A 20,900-nucleotide genomic window follows, 5' to 3' on the forward strand; every position below is an offset into this window, starting at 1 on the left:
TGTGCACACACACAAACAAGGAAACATACTCACATGTGTACACTCATGGTCACACACACCCACCCTTGTGGTCAGAATTCAACTGAGAATGAGGCCACTAAGTGTGGAAAGGAAGTATTTGTCTTGAGTGTTGTGCCTGGAAATCAGTAGTGCAGATATTTTCAGGCAGTGCAAATGACCATGTTCTGTAATCCTGCAGCCTGAAAACAGACTCCTGCTGGAGGAAGTTGGCCCAACAGGGCAAGGAAGAATCTCTGTGCTTGAACAGCTGCTGGAGGAAGTGAGTGTGACCCAAACAGTTCTCTCTGTGGCGTTCAGCCTGTCATTCCACCTGCTGCCTATTAATTAAAAATTGTTTGGGAATGGAATAAATAGCTAGTCAAAAGCTTCACATTTATTGTTACCTGTTGCTAATTTTTATAGAAAAAAATGCAGATAAGCCCACATGAGCCCAAGAAACATACATGAAGCTGGACAGAATCCCTGGTTCAGGATGCCACGTAACTTCAGTCTGGGTTTCCTAAAGAAACAAAGTAGGGCTGGGGTGTAGCTCAGTGATAGAGAACTTACCTAGCATGCACAAGGTCCTGAATTCAATTCCCAAACCAAAAAACGAAAAAGAAAAAGAAGAAACAAAGGTGGTTAGGGCACTTGCTCCTCCTAATGTGGGAAACTGTGAGATCTTATCACCTGGGGAACTTTGTCCATTAGAGGCTGTCTTGAATATCTTCCTTTCTTTGATCTAAAATCAACTTAGTTCCATCACTTCTTTAATAGGACATTTGCTGAACTTGACAGGATGGCAACTAAATAATGTTAAATTCAGGGTTTTGTAATGAGTTTCTCTTTTTCTGTGTGCCGCAGGGAGCAGACCCTAACTGCAGTGACAGTGATGGTCGACCTGCTGTTACCGTAGCTGTTGTGAATAAGCACCATGAAGCCATTCCAGTTCTTGCTCAGAAAGGAGCAGACATTGACCAGCAGTGGGGACCGTAAGTGAAATGTAGAAAGTACAGCTGAGGGCTGAGGTGTCCTTTCCTAGCCAGCTACAGCTTATGGAGCTCTGCTGCAGCAGAATTAGTCTACACACATGTCCTGTACAATTTGAACCACTTAAAGGGTCACTTAAATCTCTTTTGGCCTTAATAAATAAAAGTTTTAACAGTTTCTGTTTTCTAAAGTTGGATAAAATGAAATTTTAAAAATGATCTATTGGGTTGCCAAATTTAGTAAATCTTATTAATGGTAATATATTTTGTTAATTCATGAATTTCTATTTTTGTGGGACCAGCAAATCCTTAGCTCTTGGGTTTTTAAGCATTATTTTCATTATGATCCACACTATTAAGATCAATACTAAGGGAAGAAAGGCCCCAGTGTATTCATGGGGAAACGCACCCATGAAATGAACATGGAAAGGTTGTCTCTGGATGCTAACACCATAGGGGAGGGTCTAGCACATCTCAACTCACCACATGATCTCCTGGTGCTGTGTTTTCCCCATCTGTGAATCAGGACAGGGAGGTCCCAAGTTGCATTATTTCCTGGTCTTGGTGTAGTACCATGACCTTCTCTCCTAACCTCACGATTCTGTTCTCTTGAAACTTGCTTTGGAACCAGGGTTGGAAAGTTCCTGTAGTGTCATTCATTCATGTTAACTCGTCTCCTGGACGAGTCTTCTAGGGATGTCAACATTATCTCATTCTGCTGACTCCTGATTCCTGAGTCAAGGTTGAGGTGTAGGTCAGTGAAACATGTTGCTGTGTAGGTTAAGCCACCGTAGGGGCCAAAAATCTCATAGTTTCTCCATTATTATTCTGTTTAAAACTTTTTTCTGATGTTTTTATTCAAAATACATCCCTGTTCATTTTTTCTATGTGCATTTTTATAAGTTTCTTCCCAATAGGACAGCTATATTGGTAGTTACTACCCCTTTAAAATTTTTGTTTTATAGCAGAATATTGCTGTAAAACTTTGATGACTGGGATTTACTTTCTTGAGTTTTCTTAGGGTTTGCATTCATCATACTTTGTCAGCTTCTTCATCCCACATTGTTGTGTTATCATCATTGATAATATAATAGTATTATTTTACCATCAATAAAATGATGCTATCTTGTTTGTATTAGGGTGTACCTTATATGTTTATAAATTAGATGAACTTTTCTTGTAGCATTTAAGCATAATGCTTTGTATATGACACAAAAGTCAGTTTTTGAATTGATGCTTAAATATTCTGAATCCCAACCTTATAAGCAATAAGAGGACAAAACTACTCTGCATCTGTAACTGATTACCAGTTTTATTCTGGTCTTCCTCAGTTTCCACTTCATCACCATTCTGCAAAGTGACATTGATCCACGTCTGATCTCAGTGCGCATCTAGTGAATCTGACACTGGTTATGCCAATCCATCTGAATGATGCACAGTGTAGCCCTTCATCACTCCAACTGTGTTCGCTATCAAGGTTACCATGAGCAGTATGAGCTCATGTGGATGGTAAGAGAGGAGAAAAGTGAGGCTGGAAGACATTCCTCTAAAGAGAACACAGAGATCTTCCTTTTAAATGTATGTCAGTAGAGGAAGGTAGATTTTCCCTCTGAAAACTAAATTCTGCTAAATCTGGTCCATATCTGTTAGTTTGAAGTGTTTATGCCTGGGTCAATCTGGCCTCTGCATCACACCTGGACCTCAATAGATCCAGGAGCACCATCCCCAGATTCCATCCATCCTTCTCTTACACATAATTCATTCAAAGATTTGGCCTTCCTGTTCAAGAGGCTCCTTGAGTTGTTCCTTAGCAAACAAGGATTAAAATGTTTTCTCACATCCAGCGCATGTTTGGCTAGTAGAGGCAAGTTGGTCTCTACACAAGATAGCTTACACTAAGTAGCTTGGCAGGTGGCAGAAAGCCCCTCCATATTGTTTCCAGGTCCCATGTTTGTATCATTCCTACAAGAATGAACCATAGTCAGCTGAAAGGGAGTTAAGGATAAATCCATGCCCTCCACCAAGACTGATGCCTCACATCAACAGACTCAGAAACACAGATTCAAGGTCTCACTGGGAGAGGGACACAAAAAAAAAGCTCCTGCTTTTGGACTATAGCTGCCCTTCTTTGCCAGATTAGCAGTTGCAAACATTATGTCTCATGGCTCTACTCTAGTAGCCAGATGAGGAAGATGCAAACATCAGTCTATTTCTTAGAGTACAGCTGTGGAGGTTTACAGGTTGAGCATCCCTAATATGGAAATCTGAAACCCCATATGCTCCAAGATCATGACACCACAGTGAAAAATTCCCCACCTGACCTCATGTGATGGGTCACTGTCAAAACACAGGTGCACTAAAAATACTATATAAAATTACCTTCAGGCTATTTGTATGTGTATAAGGTATATATGAAACACAAATGAACTTTGTGCTTAGACTTGGGTCCTAACCCCATGATATCTCATTATGTATATGCAAATACTCTCAAATCCAAAAAATCTGAATGTTTCTTGCCCTGATCATTTCCCCCAGGGGATACTCAATTTGTGTTCTATCCAGTAATTATCCAGGATTTACAGGGAGAAACTATACCTTAATCCACTGTGACACTTAGATTTGAATAAATAGAGCATTAGTGGTCAAATTTCTTTAAAATACAAACTCATGGAACATCACAGTGTACCCTCTGTGCAAACTATGCTCTAGAAGGTCTGTTATATTATAATTCCAAGCTACTCAGAAGAACCACTCACAGGGTATCTATTAAGAAAGTGTATGCCATCTAGTGCCATATTGGAGTTCAGTTGTTTTGAGGAGCATTGTACAAACTTAAAGTTGTCAGAATCACAATGTCACATTTCCCCAAACCCAACTATGGTTATATAAGGAAATAGCCAGCACAGAAGATCTAGCCATCAGACAACTCCTACCCATTCAGTAATTAAAATGAGCTCTCTGCTCTCAGTTTGGGGAGAATCAGAAAGAAAGAAGACCATAAGTCTACCCAGGAGATAGTAAACACCTTATAAAGACCCAAGGAACTTTAAATGTGAAGGGCTCACTTTATCTTCTTCAGAAAAAGAGTTTGCCATGTCTGCAGGTTCATTTGCAGGTGTGGGGACTGGGTCGTAGTGTCAACAGACGAAGCTGGGGATGGGAGAAACAGACCTCCAATTGCTTACCTCATTTCTTTTTCTAGTCATGACTCCCACCTTCCCTCACTTCTGCCACCTCTTAATCAGGAGGCTTTCAAATTTATATACCACCCCATCCTCCATCTTAGCAATCTACTCCTCCCTCAGTAAGTCAAACATGACCAGGAAAATTAAAGAAACAACCTGGCATTGTAGCAAAATATGCTCTGTCTGATCTCTCAGCCTTGCCCATTAAATTCTAAGATTAGTGATTATTTTCATATCATGCAAACCAAACTGTATGAAACCACAGCCATTTACCCCACACAAAAATAGGAACTTCCTCCCTGAAAATTCAGTTACAAGGCAGACAATAATACCTAAGAAGTTGAAGCCAAAGTTGAGACTATGTCCAATATATTTCATAAACACTTGAAGGAAATTTACTAAAATAGTATTTATTAGCATTTATTAAATCAGCTATAAACCATATCCCTGTGGGTTTCTCACATTAAAAATGAATGTGTTTCTAGACTTTTCACCATAAGTCTAGTATCAAAACTTACTACCTGTCACAGTGTTCCTCTAAGGGAAGAGAGAGGGGAGACTCAAGGGATTTTCCCATGTTAGTTAAATGGATTGGTGAGTAAAAACAAGGTCCCTTTGGTCACACTGCCCTCTCCAATTTCCTGATGATGTTAATTAAGGATTTACCCAGGAATGTTTTCCCCTCCACAAATAGGCTCAGAAATACAGCTCTTCATGAAGCAACTCTACTTGGCCTGGCAGGAAGGGAGAGCGTCGTGACTTTACTGGGGTACGTTCCTTGGCCTCTATGGATACTTTTGAGGGCCACAGTGATCTCTCTACTATCTGTGATGATTTTAGAGGAACCCTAGTTCTTGAACTGCTACCCTTCTAAAGTGGGGAGGGTCACCATCTCACCATGTTCCCCCAGGGCACTCAGGGCTTGTCAGAACACAAATTGTTGTTCCCATTAAACATGTTTGCAAGACTTTGCTGCAGGGGAGCCAATGGCTAGGCTTGGTAATTAAATATTTTGAAGTCACACAGTCCCATAAAATGTTTTAGGGTATAGCCACCGCTAAGAGCTGAAGTCACACAGTGGCCTCTTGGCGACAGGTTTGGGAGGGCGGGACCAGGAAGTGCTCAGACTGGGCTCTGGGGCAGGAAGAGTCAGGCTCTCAGGGTCATAAGCCTGAATCCTTCAGGGACACTCTTTCTCCATTTCTTTTGCAGATGCAATGCAAGCATCCAAAAGAAGAATGCAAGAGGCCAGACAGCATATGACCTGGCTCTGGAAATTGGGGATGACCTCATTACCTCACTCTTTGCTGCTAAATTTAGCCAAGGGCTGGAGGACCAACTCCCCCAACCCAGGAATCTCAGCCTGGAGGACTGTTAGACTTGAGGCCTCACTGAAAGAAACCATGCAGCTCTGGTTGTCCTTGGCTTCTGAAAAGTGTATTTGAGGCTGGGAATTTTTTGAGGTTGAGAGGAGTCATAAGGTGTGTTTGTGTGTGTATATATGTGTATATGTGTGTGTTGCTGGGGATTGAACCCAGGATCTTGTGCATGCTAAGCAAGTATTTTACCACCGAACTATATCTCCAACCCTTTTTCTAAATTTTATTTTGAGACAGGGTCTCATTAAGTTGCTGAGGCTGGCCTTGAAATTGCAATTCTCCTGCCCCAGCCTCCCAAGTCACTGGGATTAAAGTCATATGCCACCACACCTGGCTTCTTTTTGTTTTTGTTTTTTAAATTGTTGTAAGCCACTAATACTACATGGGTAATTCCCAGTATATCTTGGATTGTGATGAACTTAATGTGTGCTTTTTAATGGTTATTGCTGGGGTTTTGGGAATTTGGCTTTTAGTTTTTAATTTATTGTCAATACATAATAATTGCACATGGTTTAAAACTAAGAAGCATAAAATCCTATGTAGTGAAGTCTCCCTTCTGTCCCTGTCCACAGCTACCACTCCCCTTCTCAGAGGCACCAGTGACACCAGTGTCAACTACATCTTTCCAGCAGTAGTACAGGATCAGATAGGCACATGTGTATGATATATGTACACGTATACATGGAGTATACATAAAATACATATAGCACATATATTCCTTTCCCCCTTTTTAACATAAATAGTAACAAACTACACACTTGTCCTTTTTAAAAATATATCTTGTAGGTGATTCCAAGTTAGTACGTAAAGGTTGAGTTTATTTAAATTTTTTATGTTGAGCTCATCATTACTCCTATCATCATTGTTTGTTGCTTGATTGACAAATAAGCTTTAAATAAGCCATTTGCAGGAATGTGTAATTTTGACTTGTGGAGCCCTTGTTATTCTGTTAATGTATGTAAGTAGGATACTTATTAATTTAGAATAATTAATTCAGCACAATAAATAATAGACCTGGTGGTGGAAGTTACTATTGTCACGACCTGTGCTTTTTTCCCCTAGACTGTGTGGGTGTCTAGGAAGGGCAGGTGGCTCAGGGTCATTGGGACACAAGCCCCTGTGAGGCTGAACTGGGGCTGGCACTTGCTTCCTCCAGGGTCAGCCTCTAGGCATTCTGTGTAAGAGAAGATGCTTGTAAGGGTCACCTGTGTCCAAGGACAAGAGAGTGTCGGGGGTGGCAACAGCAATTCTGGTAACTGCTATTGGTGTAATAACATACTTGGAGGTCTTGCATTCTGCGTCCCATCCCACTTATACACTAGAAGCACAGACAATCCCTCTGGAAACCTGCCTTTCTGAGGCTGGTGACTTTTCCGTGTCTAAGTCAGAAAGAGTTCTTCCTCCTAACCTGTGCAGGGTCTCAGCTCTGGGTACTCTGGCCAAGATGCCCATTAGAACAAAGAACATCCATAGCGTCCTTTGTTTCTATCATCTCCAAGGTACCTCACCTCAGGAACTAACATCACTTGCTTCCATTCCAACTTCTTTTTCTTTATTTTAAATTGACACATAATAGTTGTACATATTTGTGGGCTACAATGTGATGTTGGGAAAGAACTATACACTGTGATGATGAAATCAAGGTAATTGACATATCCATCACCTCAAACATTTATCATTTCTTTGTGGTAAGAGCATTAAAAATCCTCTCTTCCAGCTATTTTGAAATATGCAATTTGTGATTGTTAACTGTAGTCACCAGGCTGTGGTAGAACACCAGACTTATTTCTCCCCAACTTCTATTTTGACTGCTTCAGAGCCTGGTTTTTGCTTTTTCCTTGCCAAACAGAAAATTAAGAGGGTTTCTTCAAGTCTCGCCCATTTTCTAGTTCCTCAAGTAAATTCAAGCATAGCTTCTTAGTGATTTTCTAAGTATATGGCCCTGTAAGATCTATATGAGGTGAGGTGAAGTGACCCTCCTCTTTTATGCAGACCCAAAAAGGAGAGCTGAAGACCCACCCTGGGGACGCTCCAGTTTCTCCTTTTTGAGCTTCCAGCTACCTGTGTGTACTAGGGTTCTCTAGAGGAACAAAATCAACAAGAAGTATGATTATAAAAAGGGAATTTATTAGATTGGCTTACACGACCAGAAGCTAGATAGTCTACAATGGCTGTCTGCAGCTGGAGAGCTGGAAGAACCAGCAGCTGTGCAGTCAGAGATGGAAGCCCCAGAACAAGAAGGATCAACAGTGCTAACCTAGTCCAAGACCAAGGCTTCTGGAAACTACCTGGAGAATCACTAGCAGAATCCACTTTGGAAGAGTGAAGAGGCGAGAGCCAGATATCCTCAGACAATTGAAGCAGCAATCAAGAACCCGTTCAAGAAGAGTCAGCTTGCATCTGCATCTGCTTCCCTATTCTTCCAGCTTTTATTCTATTCAAACCACCATCCTATCTGCCCATGCTTAGGGAGGGGCTCCAGTTCAGTTCACTATCCCATGTTCCAATCACTCCTAGACACTCTCATCGACACCGACAACTCTCAATTCAACCAAATTGACAATTCGAATTAACCATTACACTGTGTCACAACCTGAATGTCCTGCCATGCCTCTGCTGGGATACTGGGATGCCACCTCTGTCTTCATAACTCCTGGTAATGCATCTCCCTACAATGTCTCCACTCCTGGACGTATCCTTTTGGAGCTGCCTGTACAAAGGGGACCATGACAGTGACCACTTAGAACGCTTCTGTGTTTTCCCTCCATTTGTCAGGAAAAACAAGCTTTAGGCTCAGGCTCCTTGTCTTCCCTGAGCTCTAGGATCTGTCACCCTCAGCGACTCATACTTACTACTTAGCAGGTGCTTAAGAGGAGCACCCCCTACACAGAGTCTTGAGTTGTGAACGCAAGATACGACTTTACCCTGATCTGATCACACAGAGAAGGAAAAGAAAGCTGATCTATGAGAAATTAAAGCTTCGTTCATTAACTCTTGTAATTTATGTTTATTGCCTAGTTTCCAGAAGTGCCCAGACCCTGGAGAAGTCTGAGGTTGCTTAAGCTGGTGGCAGTGTGGCAGCAGCCTTTCATACATGATTCTAAGAGCCATTTAAATGGGAACAGGGGATGGAGGTCTTTATGTGTCGGATTTACTATAAAGGTAAATAAGAAAAAGGCACATAAATATTAACTTATTAGATGTCCTCAAAATATTTTTTTATGTTAAGCATCAGATTTCTTTTGGAATGACTATTAGAACCCCCAGTTTTCATAGTGGTTGGCACAATTTTAAATTCCAGGTAGGCAGCTGCTGGCCCTGTTCTGCATTTCTGTGTTTGTCTTTATGATGTACACATTCATTCACACATTGATTCACTTTTCAAAGCAATACAGTTTTACAGAAGGCAATATGTCTTCTATAAAATTTCAAAGGCAATGTGCCATTTTAAATTTTTTCTCAAATAGCTTTCTTGAGTGTTATATGATGCATAATGAATGGAAAAGAGGAATGTTGACATTAGGCTACAGTGATGAAAGAAAGGAGGGAAGGAAAGAAAGAAGGAAGGAAGTTAGTTGCCTGGGTTCAGTTAGATCATCACTCTGAAAAGTCTTTTCTTTTTTTTTTTTTTTTTTTTTTTTTCAGAGAATGAATATACACCTTTTTTTTTTTATTGTAAACAAATGGGATACATGTTGTTTCTCTGTTTGTACATGGCGTAAAGGCATACCGTTTGTGTAATCATAAATTTACATACAGTAATGTTGTTTGATTCATTCTGTTATTTTTTCCCTTTCCCCCACCCCTCCCACCCCACTTTACCCTCTATACAGTACTTCCTTCCTCCATACTTGCCCCCCTCCCTAACCCTAATTCTAACCCTAACACTAACCCTTCCCTCCCCCCCATTATGTGTCATCCTCCACTTATTAGCGATATCATTCGTCCTTTGGCTTTTTGAGATTGCTTATCTCACTTAGCATGATATTCTCCAATTTCATCCATTTGCCTGCAAATGCCATAATTTTATCATTCTTTATGGCTGAGTAATATTCCATTGTATATATATACCACAGTTTCTTTATCCACTCATCAATTGAAGGGCATCTAGGTTGGTTCCACAGTCTGGCTATTGTGAATTGAGCAGCTATGAACATTGATGTGGCTGTATCTCTGTAGTATGCTGATTTTAAGTCCTTTGGGTATAGGCCAAGGAGTGGGATAGCTGAGTCAAATGGCGGGTCCATTCCAAGTTTTCTAAGGAATCTCCACACTGCTTTCCAGAGTGGCTGCACTAATTTGCAGCCCCACCAGCAATGTATGAGTGTACCTTTCTCCCCACATCCTCGCCAACACCTGTTGTTGCTCGTATTCTTGATAATCGCCATTCTAATTGGGGTGAGATGGAATCTTAGGGTGGTTTTGATTTGCATTTCTCTTATTACTAGAGATGTTGAACATTTTTCCATATGTTTGTTGATTGCTTGTAGATCTTCTTCTGTGAAGTGTCTATTCATTTCCTTAGCCCATTTGTCGACTGGATTATTTGATTTCTTGGAGTAAAGTTTTTTGAGTTCTTTATAGATTCTGGAGATTAGTGCTCTATCTGAAGTATGATTGGCAAAGATATTCTCCCATTCTGTAGGCTCTTTCTTCGCATTGCTGATAGTTTCCTTTGCTGAGAGAAAGCTTTTCAGTTTGAATCTATCCCAGTGGTTGATTCTAGCTTTTATTTCTTGTGCTATGGGAGTCCTGTTAAGGAAGTCTGATCCTAGACCAACAAGGTGAAGATTTGGACCTACTTTTTCTTCTATAATCTGCAGGGTCTCTGGTCTGATTCTGAGGTCCTTAATCCATTTTGAGTTTAGTTTCGTGCATGGTGAGAGATATGGGTTTAGTTTCATTCTGTTGCATATGGATTTCCAATTCTCCCAGCACCATTTGTTGAAGAGGCTATCTTTTCTCCATTGCATATTTTTGGCACCTTTGTCTAGTATGAGAAAATTGTATTTATTTGGGTTTGTGTCCGTTTCCTCTATTCTATACCATTGATCTACCTTTCTATTTTGGTACCAATACCATGCCGTTTTTGTTACTATTGCTTTGTAGTAGAGTTGAAGATCTGGTATTGCAATACCCCCTGTTTCACTCTTATTGCTAAGGATTGCTTTAGCTATTCTGGGTTTCTTATTCTTCCAGATGAATTTCATAATTGCTTGCTCTATTTCTGTAAGGTATGTCATTGGGATTTTAATTGGAATTGCATTGAATTTGTATAGCACTTTAGGTAGTATGGCCATTTTGACAATATTAATTCTTCCTATCCAAGAACATGGAAGATCTTTCCATCTTCTAAGGTGTTCTTTAATTTCTTTCTTTAGTGTTGTATAGTTCTCATTGTAGAGGTCTTTCACCTCTTTTGTGAGATTGATTCCCAAGTATTTTATTTTTTTCGAGGCTATTGTGAATGGGGTAGTTTTCCTAATTTCTCTTTCTGAAGATTCATCACTTATGTATAAAAATGCGTTGGATTTATGGGCATTGATCTTGTAACCTGCTACTTTACTGAATTCACTTATGAGTTCTAAGAGTTTTCTGGTGGAATTTCCAGGTTCCTCTAAATATATAATCATGTCATCAGCGAACAGGGATAGTTTGAGTTCTTCTTTCCCAATTCGTATCCCTTTAATCTCTTTGGTTTGTCTAATTGCTCTGGCCAGAGTCTCAAGAACGATGTTGAATGGAAGTGGTGAAAGAGGGCATCCCTGCCTTGTTCCAGTTTTTAGGGGGAATGCTTTCAGTTTTTCACCATTTAGAATGATATTAGCCATGGGCTTAGCACAAATGGCCTTTACAATGTTAAGGAATGTTCCCACTATCCCTATTTTTTCTAGTGTTTTGAGCATGAAGGGGTGCTGTATTTTATCGAATGCTTTTTCTGCATCTATTGAAATAATCATGTGATTCTTGACTTTAAGTCTATTAATGTGGTGAATTACGTTTATTGATTTCCTGATGTTGAACCAACCTTGCATCCCTGGGATGAAACCAACTTGATCATGGTGCACTATCTTTTTAATATGTTTTTGTATGTGATTTGCTAAAATTTTGTTGAGAAGTTTTGCATCGATGTTCATTAAGGATATTGGTCTGAAATTTTCTTTCCTTGATGAGTCTCTGTCTGGTTTAGGTATCAGGGTGATATTGGCTTCATAGAATGAGTTTGGGAGGGTTCCCTCCTCTTCTATTTTATGGAATACTTTGAGAAGTATTGGAATGAGCTCTTCTTTAAAGGTTTTGTAGAACTCAGCTGAGAACCCATCTGGTCCCGGACTTTTCTTTGTTGGTAGGCTTTTGATGACTTCTTCTATTTCCGTACTTGAAATTGGTCTATTTAAATTGTTTATGTCCTCCTCGTTCAGTTTAGGCAATTCATATGTCTCTAGAAACCTGTTGATGTCTTCGAAATTTTCTATTTTGTTGGAGTAGAGATTTTCAAAATAGTTTCTAATTATGTTTTGTATTTCAATCCTGTCTGTTGTGATATTTCCTTGTTCATTCCGAATTTTAGTGATTTGGGTTTTCTCTCGTCTTCTCTTTGTTAGTGTGGCTAAAAGTTTATCAATTTTGTTTATTTTTTCGAAGAACCAACTATTTATTTTGTCAATTTTTTGTATTGTTTCTTTTGTTTCAATTTCATTGATTTCAGCTCTGAGTTTAACTATTTCCTGTCTTCTACTACTTTTGGTGCTGTTCTGTTCTTTTTCTAGGGCTTTGAGATGTAGCGTTAGGTCGTTTATTTGTTGAGTTTTACTTCTTTTATTAAATGCGCTTCAGGAAATAAATTTTCCTCTAAGTACTGCTTTCATAGTGTCCCAGAGATTTTGATATGATGTTTCTTTGTTCTCATTTACCTCTAAGAATTTTTTAATTTTCTTCCTAATATCTTCTGTTATCCATTCATCATATAATAGCATATTGTTTAATCTCCAGATGTTGGAATAGTTTCTGTGTTTTACTCTTTCATTTATTTCTAACTTCAATCCATTATGATCTGATAGAATACATGCTAGTGTCTCTATCTTCTTGTATTTGCTAACATTAGCTTTGTGGCATAATATATGGTCTATTTTAGAGAAGGATCCATGTGCTGCTGAGAAGAAAGTGTATTCGCTCTTGGTTGGATGGTATATTCTATAAATGTCCGTTAAGTCTAAATTATTGATTGTGTTATTGAGATCTATGGTTTCTTTGTTCAATTTTTGTTTGGAAGATCTGTCCAGTGGTGAGAGAGGCGTGTTAAAATCACCTAGTATTATTGTGTTATGGTCTATTTGGTTTCTGAAATTAAGAAGGATTTGTTTGACATACATGGATGAGCCACTGTTTGGGGCATAGATGTTTATGATTGTTATATCTTGCTGATTTATGCTTCCCTTAAGCAGTATGAAATGACCTTCTTTATCCCTTCTGACTAACTTTGGCTTGAAGTCCACATTATCTGAAATAAGGATGGATACTCCAGCTTTTTGCTGAGTCCATGTGCATGGTATGTTTTTCCCCATCCTTTCACCTTTAGTCTATGGGTATCTTTTTCTATGAGGTGAGTCTCTTGCAGGCAACATATTGTTGGATCTTTCTTTTTAATCCAATCTGCCAGTCTATGTCTTTTGATTGATGAATTCAGGCCATTAACATTCAGGGTTATTATAGAGATATGATTTGCTTTCCCGGTCATTTGGTTCATTTTTTAAATTTTATTTATTTATTTGTTTGACACAACTTGTTTCCTCCTTTATTTGACAATTCCTTTAGGATAATTCCTCCCTTTGCTGATTTGCTTCTTTGTTTTTCATCTCTTCCTCATGGAATATTTTGCTGAGAATGTTCTGTAATGCTGGCTTTCTTTTTGTAAATTCTTTGAGCTTTTGTTTATCATGGAAGGATTTTATTTCATCGTCAAATTTGAAGGTAAGTTTTGCTAGGTATAAGATTCTTGGTTGGCATCCATTTTCTTTCAGGGCTTGAAAAATGTTGTTCCAGGCCCTTCTAGCTTTTAGGGTCTGGATTGAAAAATCTGCTGATATCCGTATTGGTTTCCCCCTGAATGTAATTTGGTTCTTTTCTCTCACAGCCTTTAAAATTCTGTCTTTATTTTGTATGTTAGGTATTTTCATTATAATGTGCCTTGGTGTGGGTCTGTTGTAATTTTGTGTATTTGGAGTCCTATAAGCCTCTTGGACTTGATTTTCCATTTCATTCTTCAGATTTGGGAAATTTTCTGATATTATTTCATTGAATAGGTTGTTCATTCCTTTGGCTTGTTTCTCTAGGCCTTCCTCAATCCCAATAATTCTTAAATTTGGCCTTTTCATGATATCCCATAGTTCTTGTAGATTCTGTTCATGATTTCTTACCATCTTCTCTGTTTGTTCAACTTTGTTTTCAAGGTTAAATATTTTGTCTTCAATGTCTGAGGTTCTGTCTTCCAGGTGTTCTATCCTATTGGATATGCTTTCTATGGAGTTCTTAATTTGGTTTATTGTTTCCTTCATGTCAAGGATTTCTGTTTGGTTTTTTTTCAATATCTCTAACTCTTTATTGAAATGATCTTTTGCTTCCTGTATTTGCTCTTTTAACTGTCGATTGGTGCGATCATTCAATGCTTGCATTTGCTCTTTCATCTCATCGTTTGCTTCTCTGATCATTTTAATTATGTACATTCTGAACTCCTTTTCTGTCATTTCTTCTGCCATGCTGTCACTGGGTTTTATTGATGTAACATCTAGATTTGTTTGCAGCATTTTCTTTCCTTGTTTTCTCATATTGTTCAGGTATTAGAGGACCGCTGAGATATTGCAGATTTCCTCTATTGACTTACAATGTCCCTGAAGATTTCTATATATATCCCCCCTTAGCCTTCAGTAGGCTGAAGTCTTGGAGGAAGTTGATAATGCGGTGCTCCACAAGGAAGCTGCCTCTCTAGAGGTGGTGGCCTTCAGGTGGGGTATAATCCCTGCTAGTGGGCAGAGGTGCCTCCACTTGTTGACCAATGGTCATCCAAAGGGGACCTAGGCTGTGGGCTGAGGCAAGGCCTGTTTGGGCCTGAGTCTCTGGTTTTACCGTCCTTGTGGGGAAACCTCACCCAGCAGGGAAGACTCACCCGGTGGGGAGGTCTCACTGGTCAGTTCCCTCCTAGAGGTTCCCCTCAATTTACAGCTACCGCCTGGGCTGGGCTGCCTTCCTCTGCAAAGTTCCCAGGGGCCCGGCCCTACCTCCTGGGCCTGGGAGCCTCACCCTTTGCAGATGACTCTCCTTAGGCTGCCCTTCCTCAGAGAATCTGCCCTCAGGCCTGGAACCTTCGCTCCGCCCTAAGCCTGTCTCTGTGCGGCTCTTCCACCAAGAAGCCTCCTAGATCCTGGGACCCTGCTCTGCACCTAATCGCCTGGCTATGCGGCCCCTCCTCTGAGCAGCCACCTGGGGCCCCGTACAATCGCTCTGAATCCCAGAGACCCGCCACACGCCTCTTCCTCCAGACAGCCGCCCAGTATTCCGGTGGGGTCACTAGGAGTCCAAGAAACTCACTGCGTGCCTCCACCCCCACCAACCACCCGTAGCCCTGGGCAATCAATCACTCCGAGTCGAAGTGACCCTCCCCGTTCCTCCTCCTTCTCCAGATAACCCCCGGGGTGTTCAGGAGCGGTCGCTCTGAGTGGCTCTGAGTCCACGTGACCCGCAGCACGGGTCCTCTGGGCAACCGCCCGGAGCTCTGGTGCGGCCACTCAAGACCAAGCGTCCCACCACGCTTCTCCTCCAGGCAGCCCCCCTGTGTTCAGGAGCTGTCACTTTAAGTCCAAACAACTCACCACTCGCCTTCTCCTCTGAGCAGCCGCCTGGAGCGCTAATGCAGTCACTGCGAGTCCAAAGGACCCGCCGCGCTCCTCCTCCTCCTCCTCCTACTCCTCTGGGCAGGCCCCGGGGTTCAGAAGTGGTCTGAGTCCAAACAGCTTGCCACGCAGCCCCTTCTCTGGCAACCGCCTGTAGCTCTGGTGTAGTCACCCCGAATCCAAGCGGCCGCGCTCCTCTTCCTCCTCCTCGTCCTCAGGGCAGGCCCCGGTGTTCAGAAGCGTCGTTCTGAGTCCAAACAGCTTGCCGCGCAGCTTCTCCTCTGGCAACTGCCTGTAGCTCTGGTGCAGTCACTCCAAATCCAAGTGGCCACGCTCCTCCTCCTCCTCCTCAGGGCAGGCCCCGGTGTCCTGAGTCCACACAGCTCTCCTCGCCACTCTTCCCCTGGGCAGCCGCCGGAGCCCCAGTGGTTGCTCCGAGTCCCAGCGCTGTGCCGAGCGGCCTCCTTTACGGCGCTCCCAGCTGTCCGAGTTCACTGCTCCAGCGGGGGGAGTGGTGTCTCACCGGTAGTTCTACTTCACAAAGTTTCCTGCATTCCGGGACCACCGTACCATCCGGGATGCCTCCACAAGGGGTGAGAGTCACCCAGCTGCTTTGAGTTGGTCCCAAGTGTCTCAATATCTCCTCTTTTGAATCCTGAGTCCTGGAGCAACATGAAATGCAGCCAACCTCTAGGCCGCCATCTTGAAAAACCCCTGAAAAGTCTTTTCTTAGAAAATTGTTCTAGTGAGATGCCAAAGATGGCACAGGATATTGGGTAGAAAACAGTGTTTAAGGACTTTTGTACACTGAGACCCTTTATGCATCTGTAACTAATTCATTTTACTTTACTCCCTGTGGTTGGTTTCCAGAATAGGCCCATGTTCCTCCTTAACCCTTAAGTCACCTGCGCTTGAATATCTTCCCATCTTACATGGGAATATTCCTAGAGGTCCCTGACTTCCAAGTTCCATGTTACTAGAATACCAGACCATAAGTACTACCATATGAAAGGGATTTCTCTTGGGGAAGTAAGGCATCCTCCGTGATCTCATAACAGCAGCATCCCTGGATGCTGGCAGCCAGGCCCCAGCATCAGGAGTCCTGGCTCTGGTGCCTTGAAGGTCAGTCTCTTTCGTGCTGAAGTGTATCCTCACATCCTTTTTCATTTTTCTCCCACTTTCCTCTGCAGGGAATTTCAGCAACTCACTTCAGTTGCTTTTTTTGGGGGGCGGTGCATACCGGGGATTGAACTCTGGGGCACTTAACCACTGAGCCACATCCCCAGCCCTTTTTATATTTTATTTAGAGACAGGGTCTCACTGGGTTACTTAGGGTCTTGCTAAATTACTGAGGCTGGCTTTGAACTTGAGATCCTCCTGCCTCAGCCTCCCAAGCTGCTGGGATTATGGGTGTGGCACACACCCCGCTCGGTTGCTTTTTTCCCTTGTTTATTTTTAAGTGCCTCTGATTCAGGTTTCTGTTTGTCCCTGGCCTACTATGAAGTTGAAAAGTCTCTTGGTTTCTCCTTAGCACCCCAGTCCCTCCAAAACATTCATAATAATTTCTCCAAGGTTTTTTCACATAGAAAACATGGACAGAATGACCCTTTCTTTACTCATCCCTCCTGTATCATTTGATCCTGAGATGATACACAAATGGGTACAGATATTTTCAGATTTTAATTGTACAAAGAATGGGTAATCTTCTACCTTCCCAGGGAAGAACCCAGCTCCAGAAACTAAGTTGTTTTGACTCAGGAAAGGAGGTGTCTTATGGGAACAATACTGAGCCAGGGAAGTAGAAGGGCAGGTGTATGGGCTCCTGCCCCCTTTCTTTTCCTCTTGTTCCTTCCTTCCTGTGTCAATGACCCCTTTCTTAGCATGGGTGATTGTCCCTAAAAGTACCTGCCTAGCCAGGTACAGTGGCACACATTGTAATTCCAGCTACTCAGGAGGCTGAGACAGGAGGATCTTGAGTTTGAGACCAGCCTAGGAAACTTAGTGAAACCTTGTCTCAGAAAGATAAAGAGGGGCTAGGGATGTAGCTCAGCAGTAGAGTGCCCTTGGGTTCAATCTCCAGTAATGGAAAAAAAAAAAAATCTCTGCCTAGTGACTAACATGATCCTTTTCAGGCTTTGCCATCAGGGTAATTATTGACCTCATAGAATGAGTTCAGAAGTGTTCCCTTGCCAGGTGTGGTGACACATGCCTATAATCCCCGCAGCTCAAGAGGCTGAGGCAGGAAGATTGCAAGTTCAAAGCCAGCCTCAGCAATTTAGTGAGAACTGTCACAAAATAAAAAATAAAAAGGACTGGGGTTGTGGCTCAGTGGGTAAGCAACCCTGGGTTCAATTCCCAGTGCAACAACAACAACAAAAAGGGTTCCCTCCACTCCATATTTTGAAAAAGTGTGAGTAAGGCTGCTATTAACTTTTCCTGAAATATTTGGTAGAATTCACCAGTGAAGTCACCTGGTCCTATATTTTCTTTGTTGAAGTTTTTGATTACTAACTTGACCTCCTTACTAGTTATGTCTATCCAGATTTTCTAATTATTTATGATTAAGTTTGGGTAGTTTGTGTGTTCCTAGAAATTTATCCGTTTCATCTATATTACCTAATTTGCTGACATACAGTTGTTCATAGTATTCTTTTATAATCCTTTTTATTTCTGAAAGATCAGTAGCAATGGTTTCAATTTAATTTCTGATTTTGGTAATTTAGCTTTCTCTCTTTTTATCTTGGTCAACTGACCTAAATATCTGACAATTTTATCAAGCCTTTTAAAGAACCATCTTTTGGTTTCACTGTTTTCTCTGTTGTTTTGTCTATTTCTATAACTTCCACTCTGATCTATATTATTCCTTCCCTTCTTACTTTAGGTTGAGTTTGGCTTTCTTCTTCTACATTCTCAGTTTCAAAGATAAGGTTATTGATATGCACAGGATTTATAACAACAACAACAAAATCCGGCTGGGTGCAGCGGCACATTCCTGTAATCCCACTGCCTTGGGAGGAGGGTGAGGCAGGAGGATTGCAAGTTTGAGGTCAGCCTCACCAACTTAGTGAGACCATCTCAAAATTTAAAAAACATTTTTAAAAAGGCTGGGGATGAAGCTCAGTGGTAACTCTGGATTCAATCTCCAGTGGTCTCCAGTGGGAAAAATTCCTGGTTTGAGTGCATTTGAATGAGAAATCACATTTTCTGCACATAATAAAAGAAAAATCTGAAGTAGACTCTAAATTTGAGCAGATTTCAATAATATTACATTTCCAGAGAATGGGGGGGAAATATCAGGCATATAACTTTTTTCCAAAAACCCCACTATTTACATGAATTGGGATTTTAAGATTGTTCACTGGAGGGGAAATTTGACAAAGTAATTCTGCATCCCCAAACCCATGACTTGAATGAATTTTTATGAAAAATATATTTCTATGCAATTTTGTAAAATGATGTGGCAGAGAATTTTTAACCACACACCCTAAAAATTTGAGCAAATTTAGATGAAAATAAAATCACATTCCTGGATTATTTCAGAAAAATCTGGCTTAGGAATTATTTCTGAAAGCCCACAAGGCTGAGTGAATTTAGATGAAAAATATTTTTTCAAGACCATTTTGGAAGAAAGATAATGTGACATTACATCCAGAAAATACTACTTATCATGCAAATTTGGATAAAAAATTGCCTTTCCATCTCTGCTTCCTGGCTATCATGTTTTGAGCTGCTTTCCTCGGCCATGCCTTTTCCACCATGAAGTTCTACCTCATGATGTTCCCCCATGAAGTCCAAGGCCAGAGCAATGGACTCTGCTGACATGAACTGAAACTCTGAAACCATTCATAGTGCACACATTTTAAGAATTTCCCATGGAAATCTCACCTGACACACCAACTTAGTTTAAAGTATATGAAGATGTTTGAAAGAAAAATACCACTTAGAAATGATAAATAAGCTCTCTCAAGTAGTTTTCATGGGAGTCTATGGAACAACTTGAAGGCTGGAAGTTTCAGATTCATTAAGAGAGGTTTGCTCTGTCTTCTCATAGAGGTAATACCATGCTATAACCCATACATTTCTGTACTAGTATGTGCTAACTATTGGGCAAGTTTCTTATGATATGAAACTGAGCAAGTCTAACCCTACTGATCCTCTAGGTCCTTCCAAGGACCCAGATTCTAATCAATGGTGAGAAAGACAGAGGTGTCTTCACTGTGCCTGAAAGGGTTTGCAGAGGGTTCAACCCAGAACCTTCTCCCACCGTCAACAGCAATGGCCCTGCCTCACCTGTTGAGCTGATTCCGTGGGCCTTGGAAAACCACTTGTTAGTTGAAAGATGAGATCAGATTCTCATTTTTCTTAGGATTATTTCAGTGTTGTGTCTGTCCTGTTTTTCTTATCTTTCTAGTTTTCTTTGATTATCACAAATATAGGATTGTATTTCTCATTAGTACTTGAAGCTAAAAAAAAAAATGGAAATCCTTGAAATGAAGGAAACAATAAACCAAATAAAAAACTCAATGGAAAGCATCACCAAAAGACTAGACCGCTTGGAAGACAGAACCTCAGACAATGCAGACAAAATATTTAATCTTGAAAATAAAGTTGCCCAAAAAGAGAAGATGGTAAAAAATCATCTCCAAGAATTATGGGACATCATGAAAAGACCAAATTTAAGAATTATTGGGATTAAGGAAGGCACAGAGATACAAACCAAAGGAATGAACAACCTATTCAATGAATAATATCAGAAAATTTCCCAAACCTGAAGAATGAAATGGAAAATCAAATACAAGAGGCTTACAGAACAACAAATGCACAAAATCACAACAGGTCCACACCAAGACACATTATAATGAAAATGCCTAACATTCAAAATAAAGATAGGATTTTGAAGGCCACGAGAGAAAAGCATCAGATTACATATAGGGGGAGACCAATATGGATAGCAGCAGACTTCTCAACCCAGACTCTAAAAGCTAGAAGGGCCTGGAACAACATATTTCAAGCTCTGAAAGAACATGGTTGCCAACCAAGAATCTTATACCCAGCAAAACTAACCTTCAGATTTGAAGATGAAATAAAATTCTTCCATGATAAATAAAAGTTAAAAGAATTTACAAATAGAAAGCCTGCACTACAGAATGTTCTCAACAAAATATTCTATGAGGAGGAAATGAAAAACAACAATGGAGGTCAGCAAAGGGAGGAACTACCTTAGAGAAAAACCACTCAAAGGAGAAACCAAGCCAACTTAAAAACCAAAAATAAGCCAAATGACTGGGAATACAAATCATATATCAATAATAGCCCTGAACGTTAATGGCCTAAACTCATCAATCAAAAGACATAGACTGGCAGAATGGATTAAAAAGAAAGACCCAACAATATGCTGCCTGCAAGAGACTCATCTCGTAGAAAAAGACATCCACAGACTAAAGGTGAAAGGATGGGGAA

General features: G+C 40.8%; 1 protein-coding gene across 3 annotated transcripts in view; it reads left to right on the forward strand.

The window, feature by feature from the left end:
• Positions 1-6,583, forward strand: part of DZANK1 (double zinc ribbon and ankyrin repeat domains 1) — an 83,049-nt gene extending 76,466 nt beyond the window's left edge. For all 3 annotated transcript variants that reach the window (XM_079123348.1, XM_079123349.1, XM_079123347.1), the window contains 4 exons: positions 200-280; positions 865-992; positions 4,869-4,943; positions 5,387-6,583. In XM_079123348.1, the coding sequence (XP_078979474.1) occupies positions 200-280; positions 865-992; positions 4,869-4,943; positions 5,387-5,552 (450 nt within the window). In that variant the 3' untranslated portion in view covers positions 5,553-6,583. The remainder of the gene's footprint in view (positions 1-199; positions 281-864; positions 993-4,868; positions 4,944-5,386) is intronic.
• Positions 6,584-20,900: the final 14,317 nt, after the last annotated feature.

The sequence above is a fragment of the Sciurus vulgaris genome, assembly GCF_902686455.1.
Source record: "Sciurus vulgaris genome assembly, chromosome: 2".
Lineage (NCBI taxonomy): Eukaryota > Metazoa > Chordata > Mammalia > Rodentia > Sciuridae > Sciurus > Sciurus vulgaris.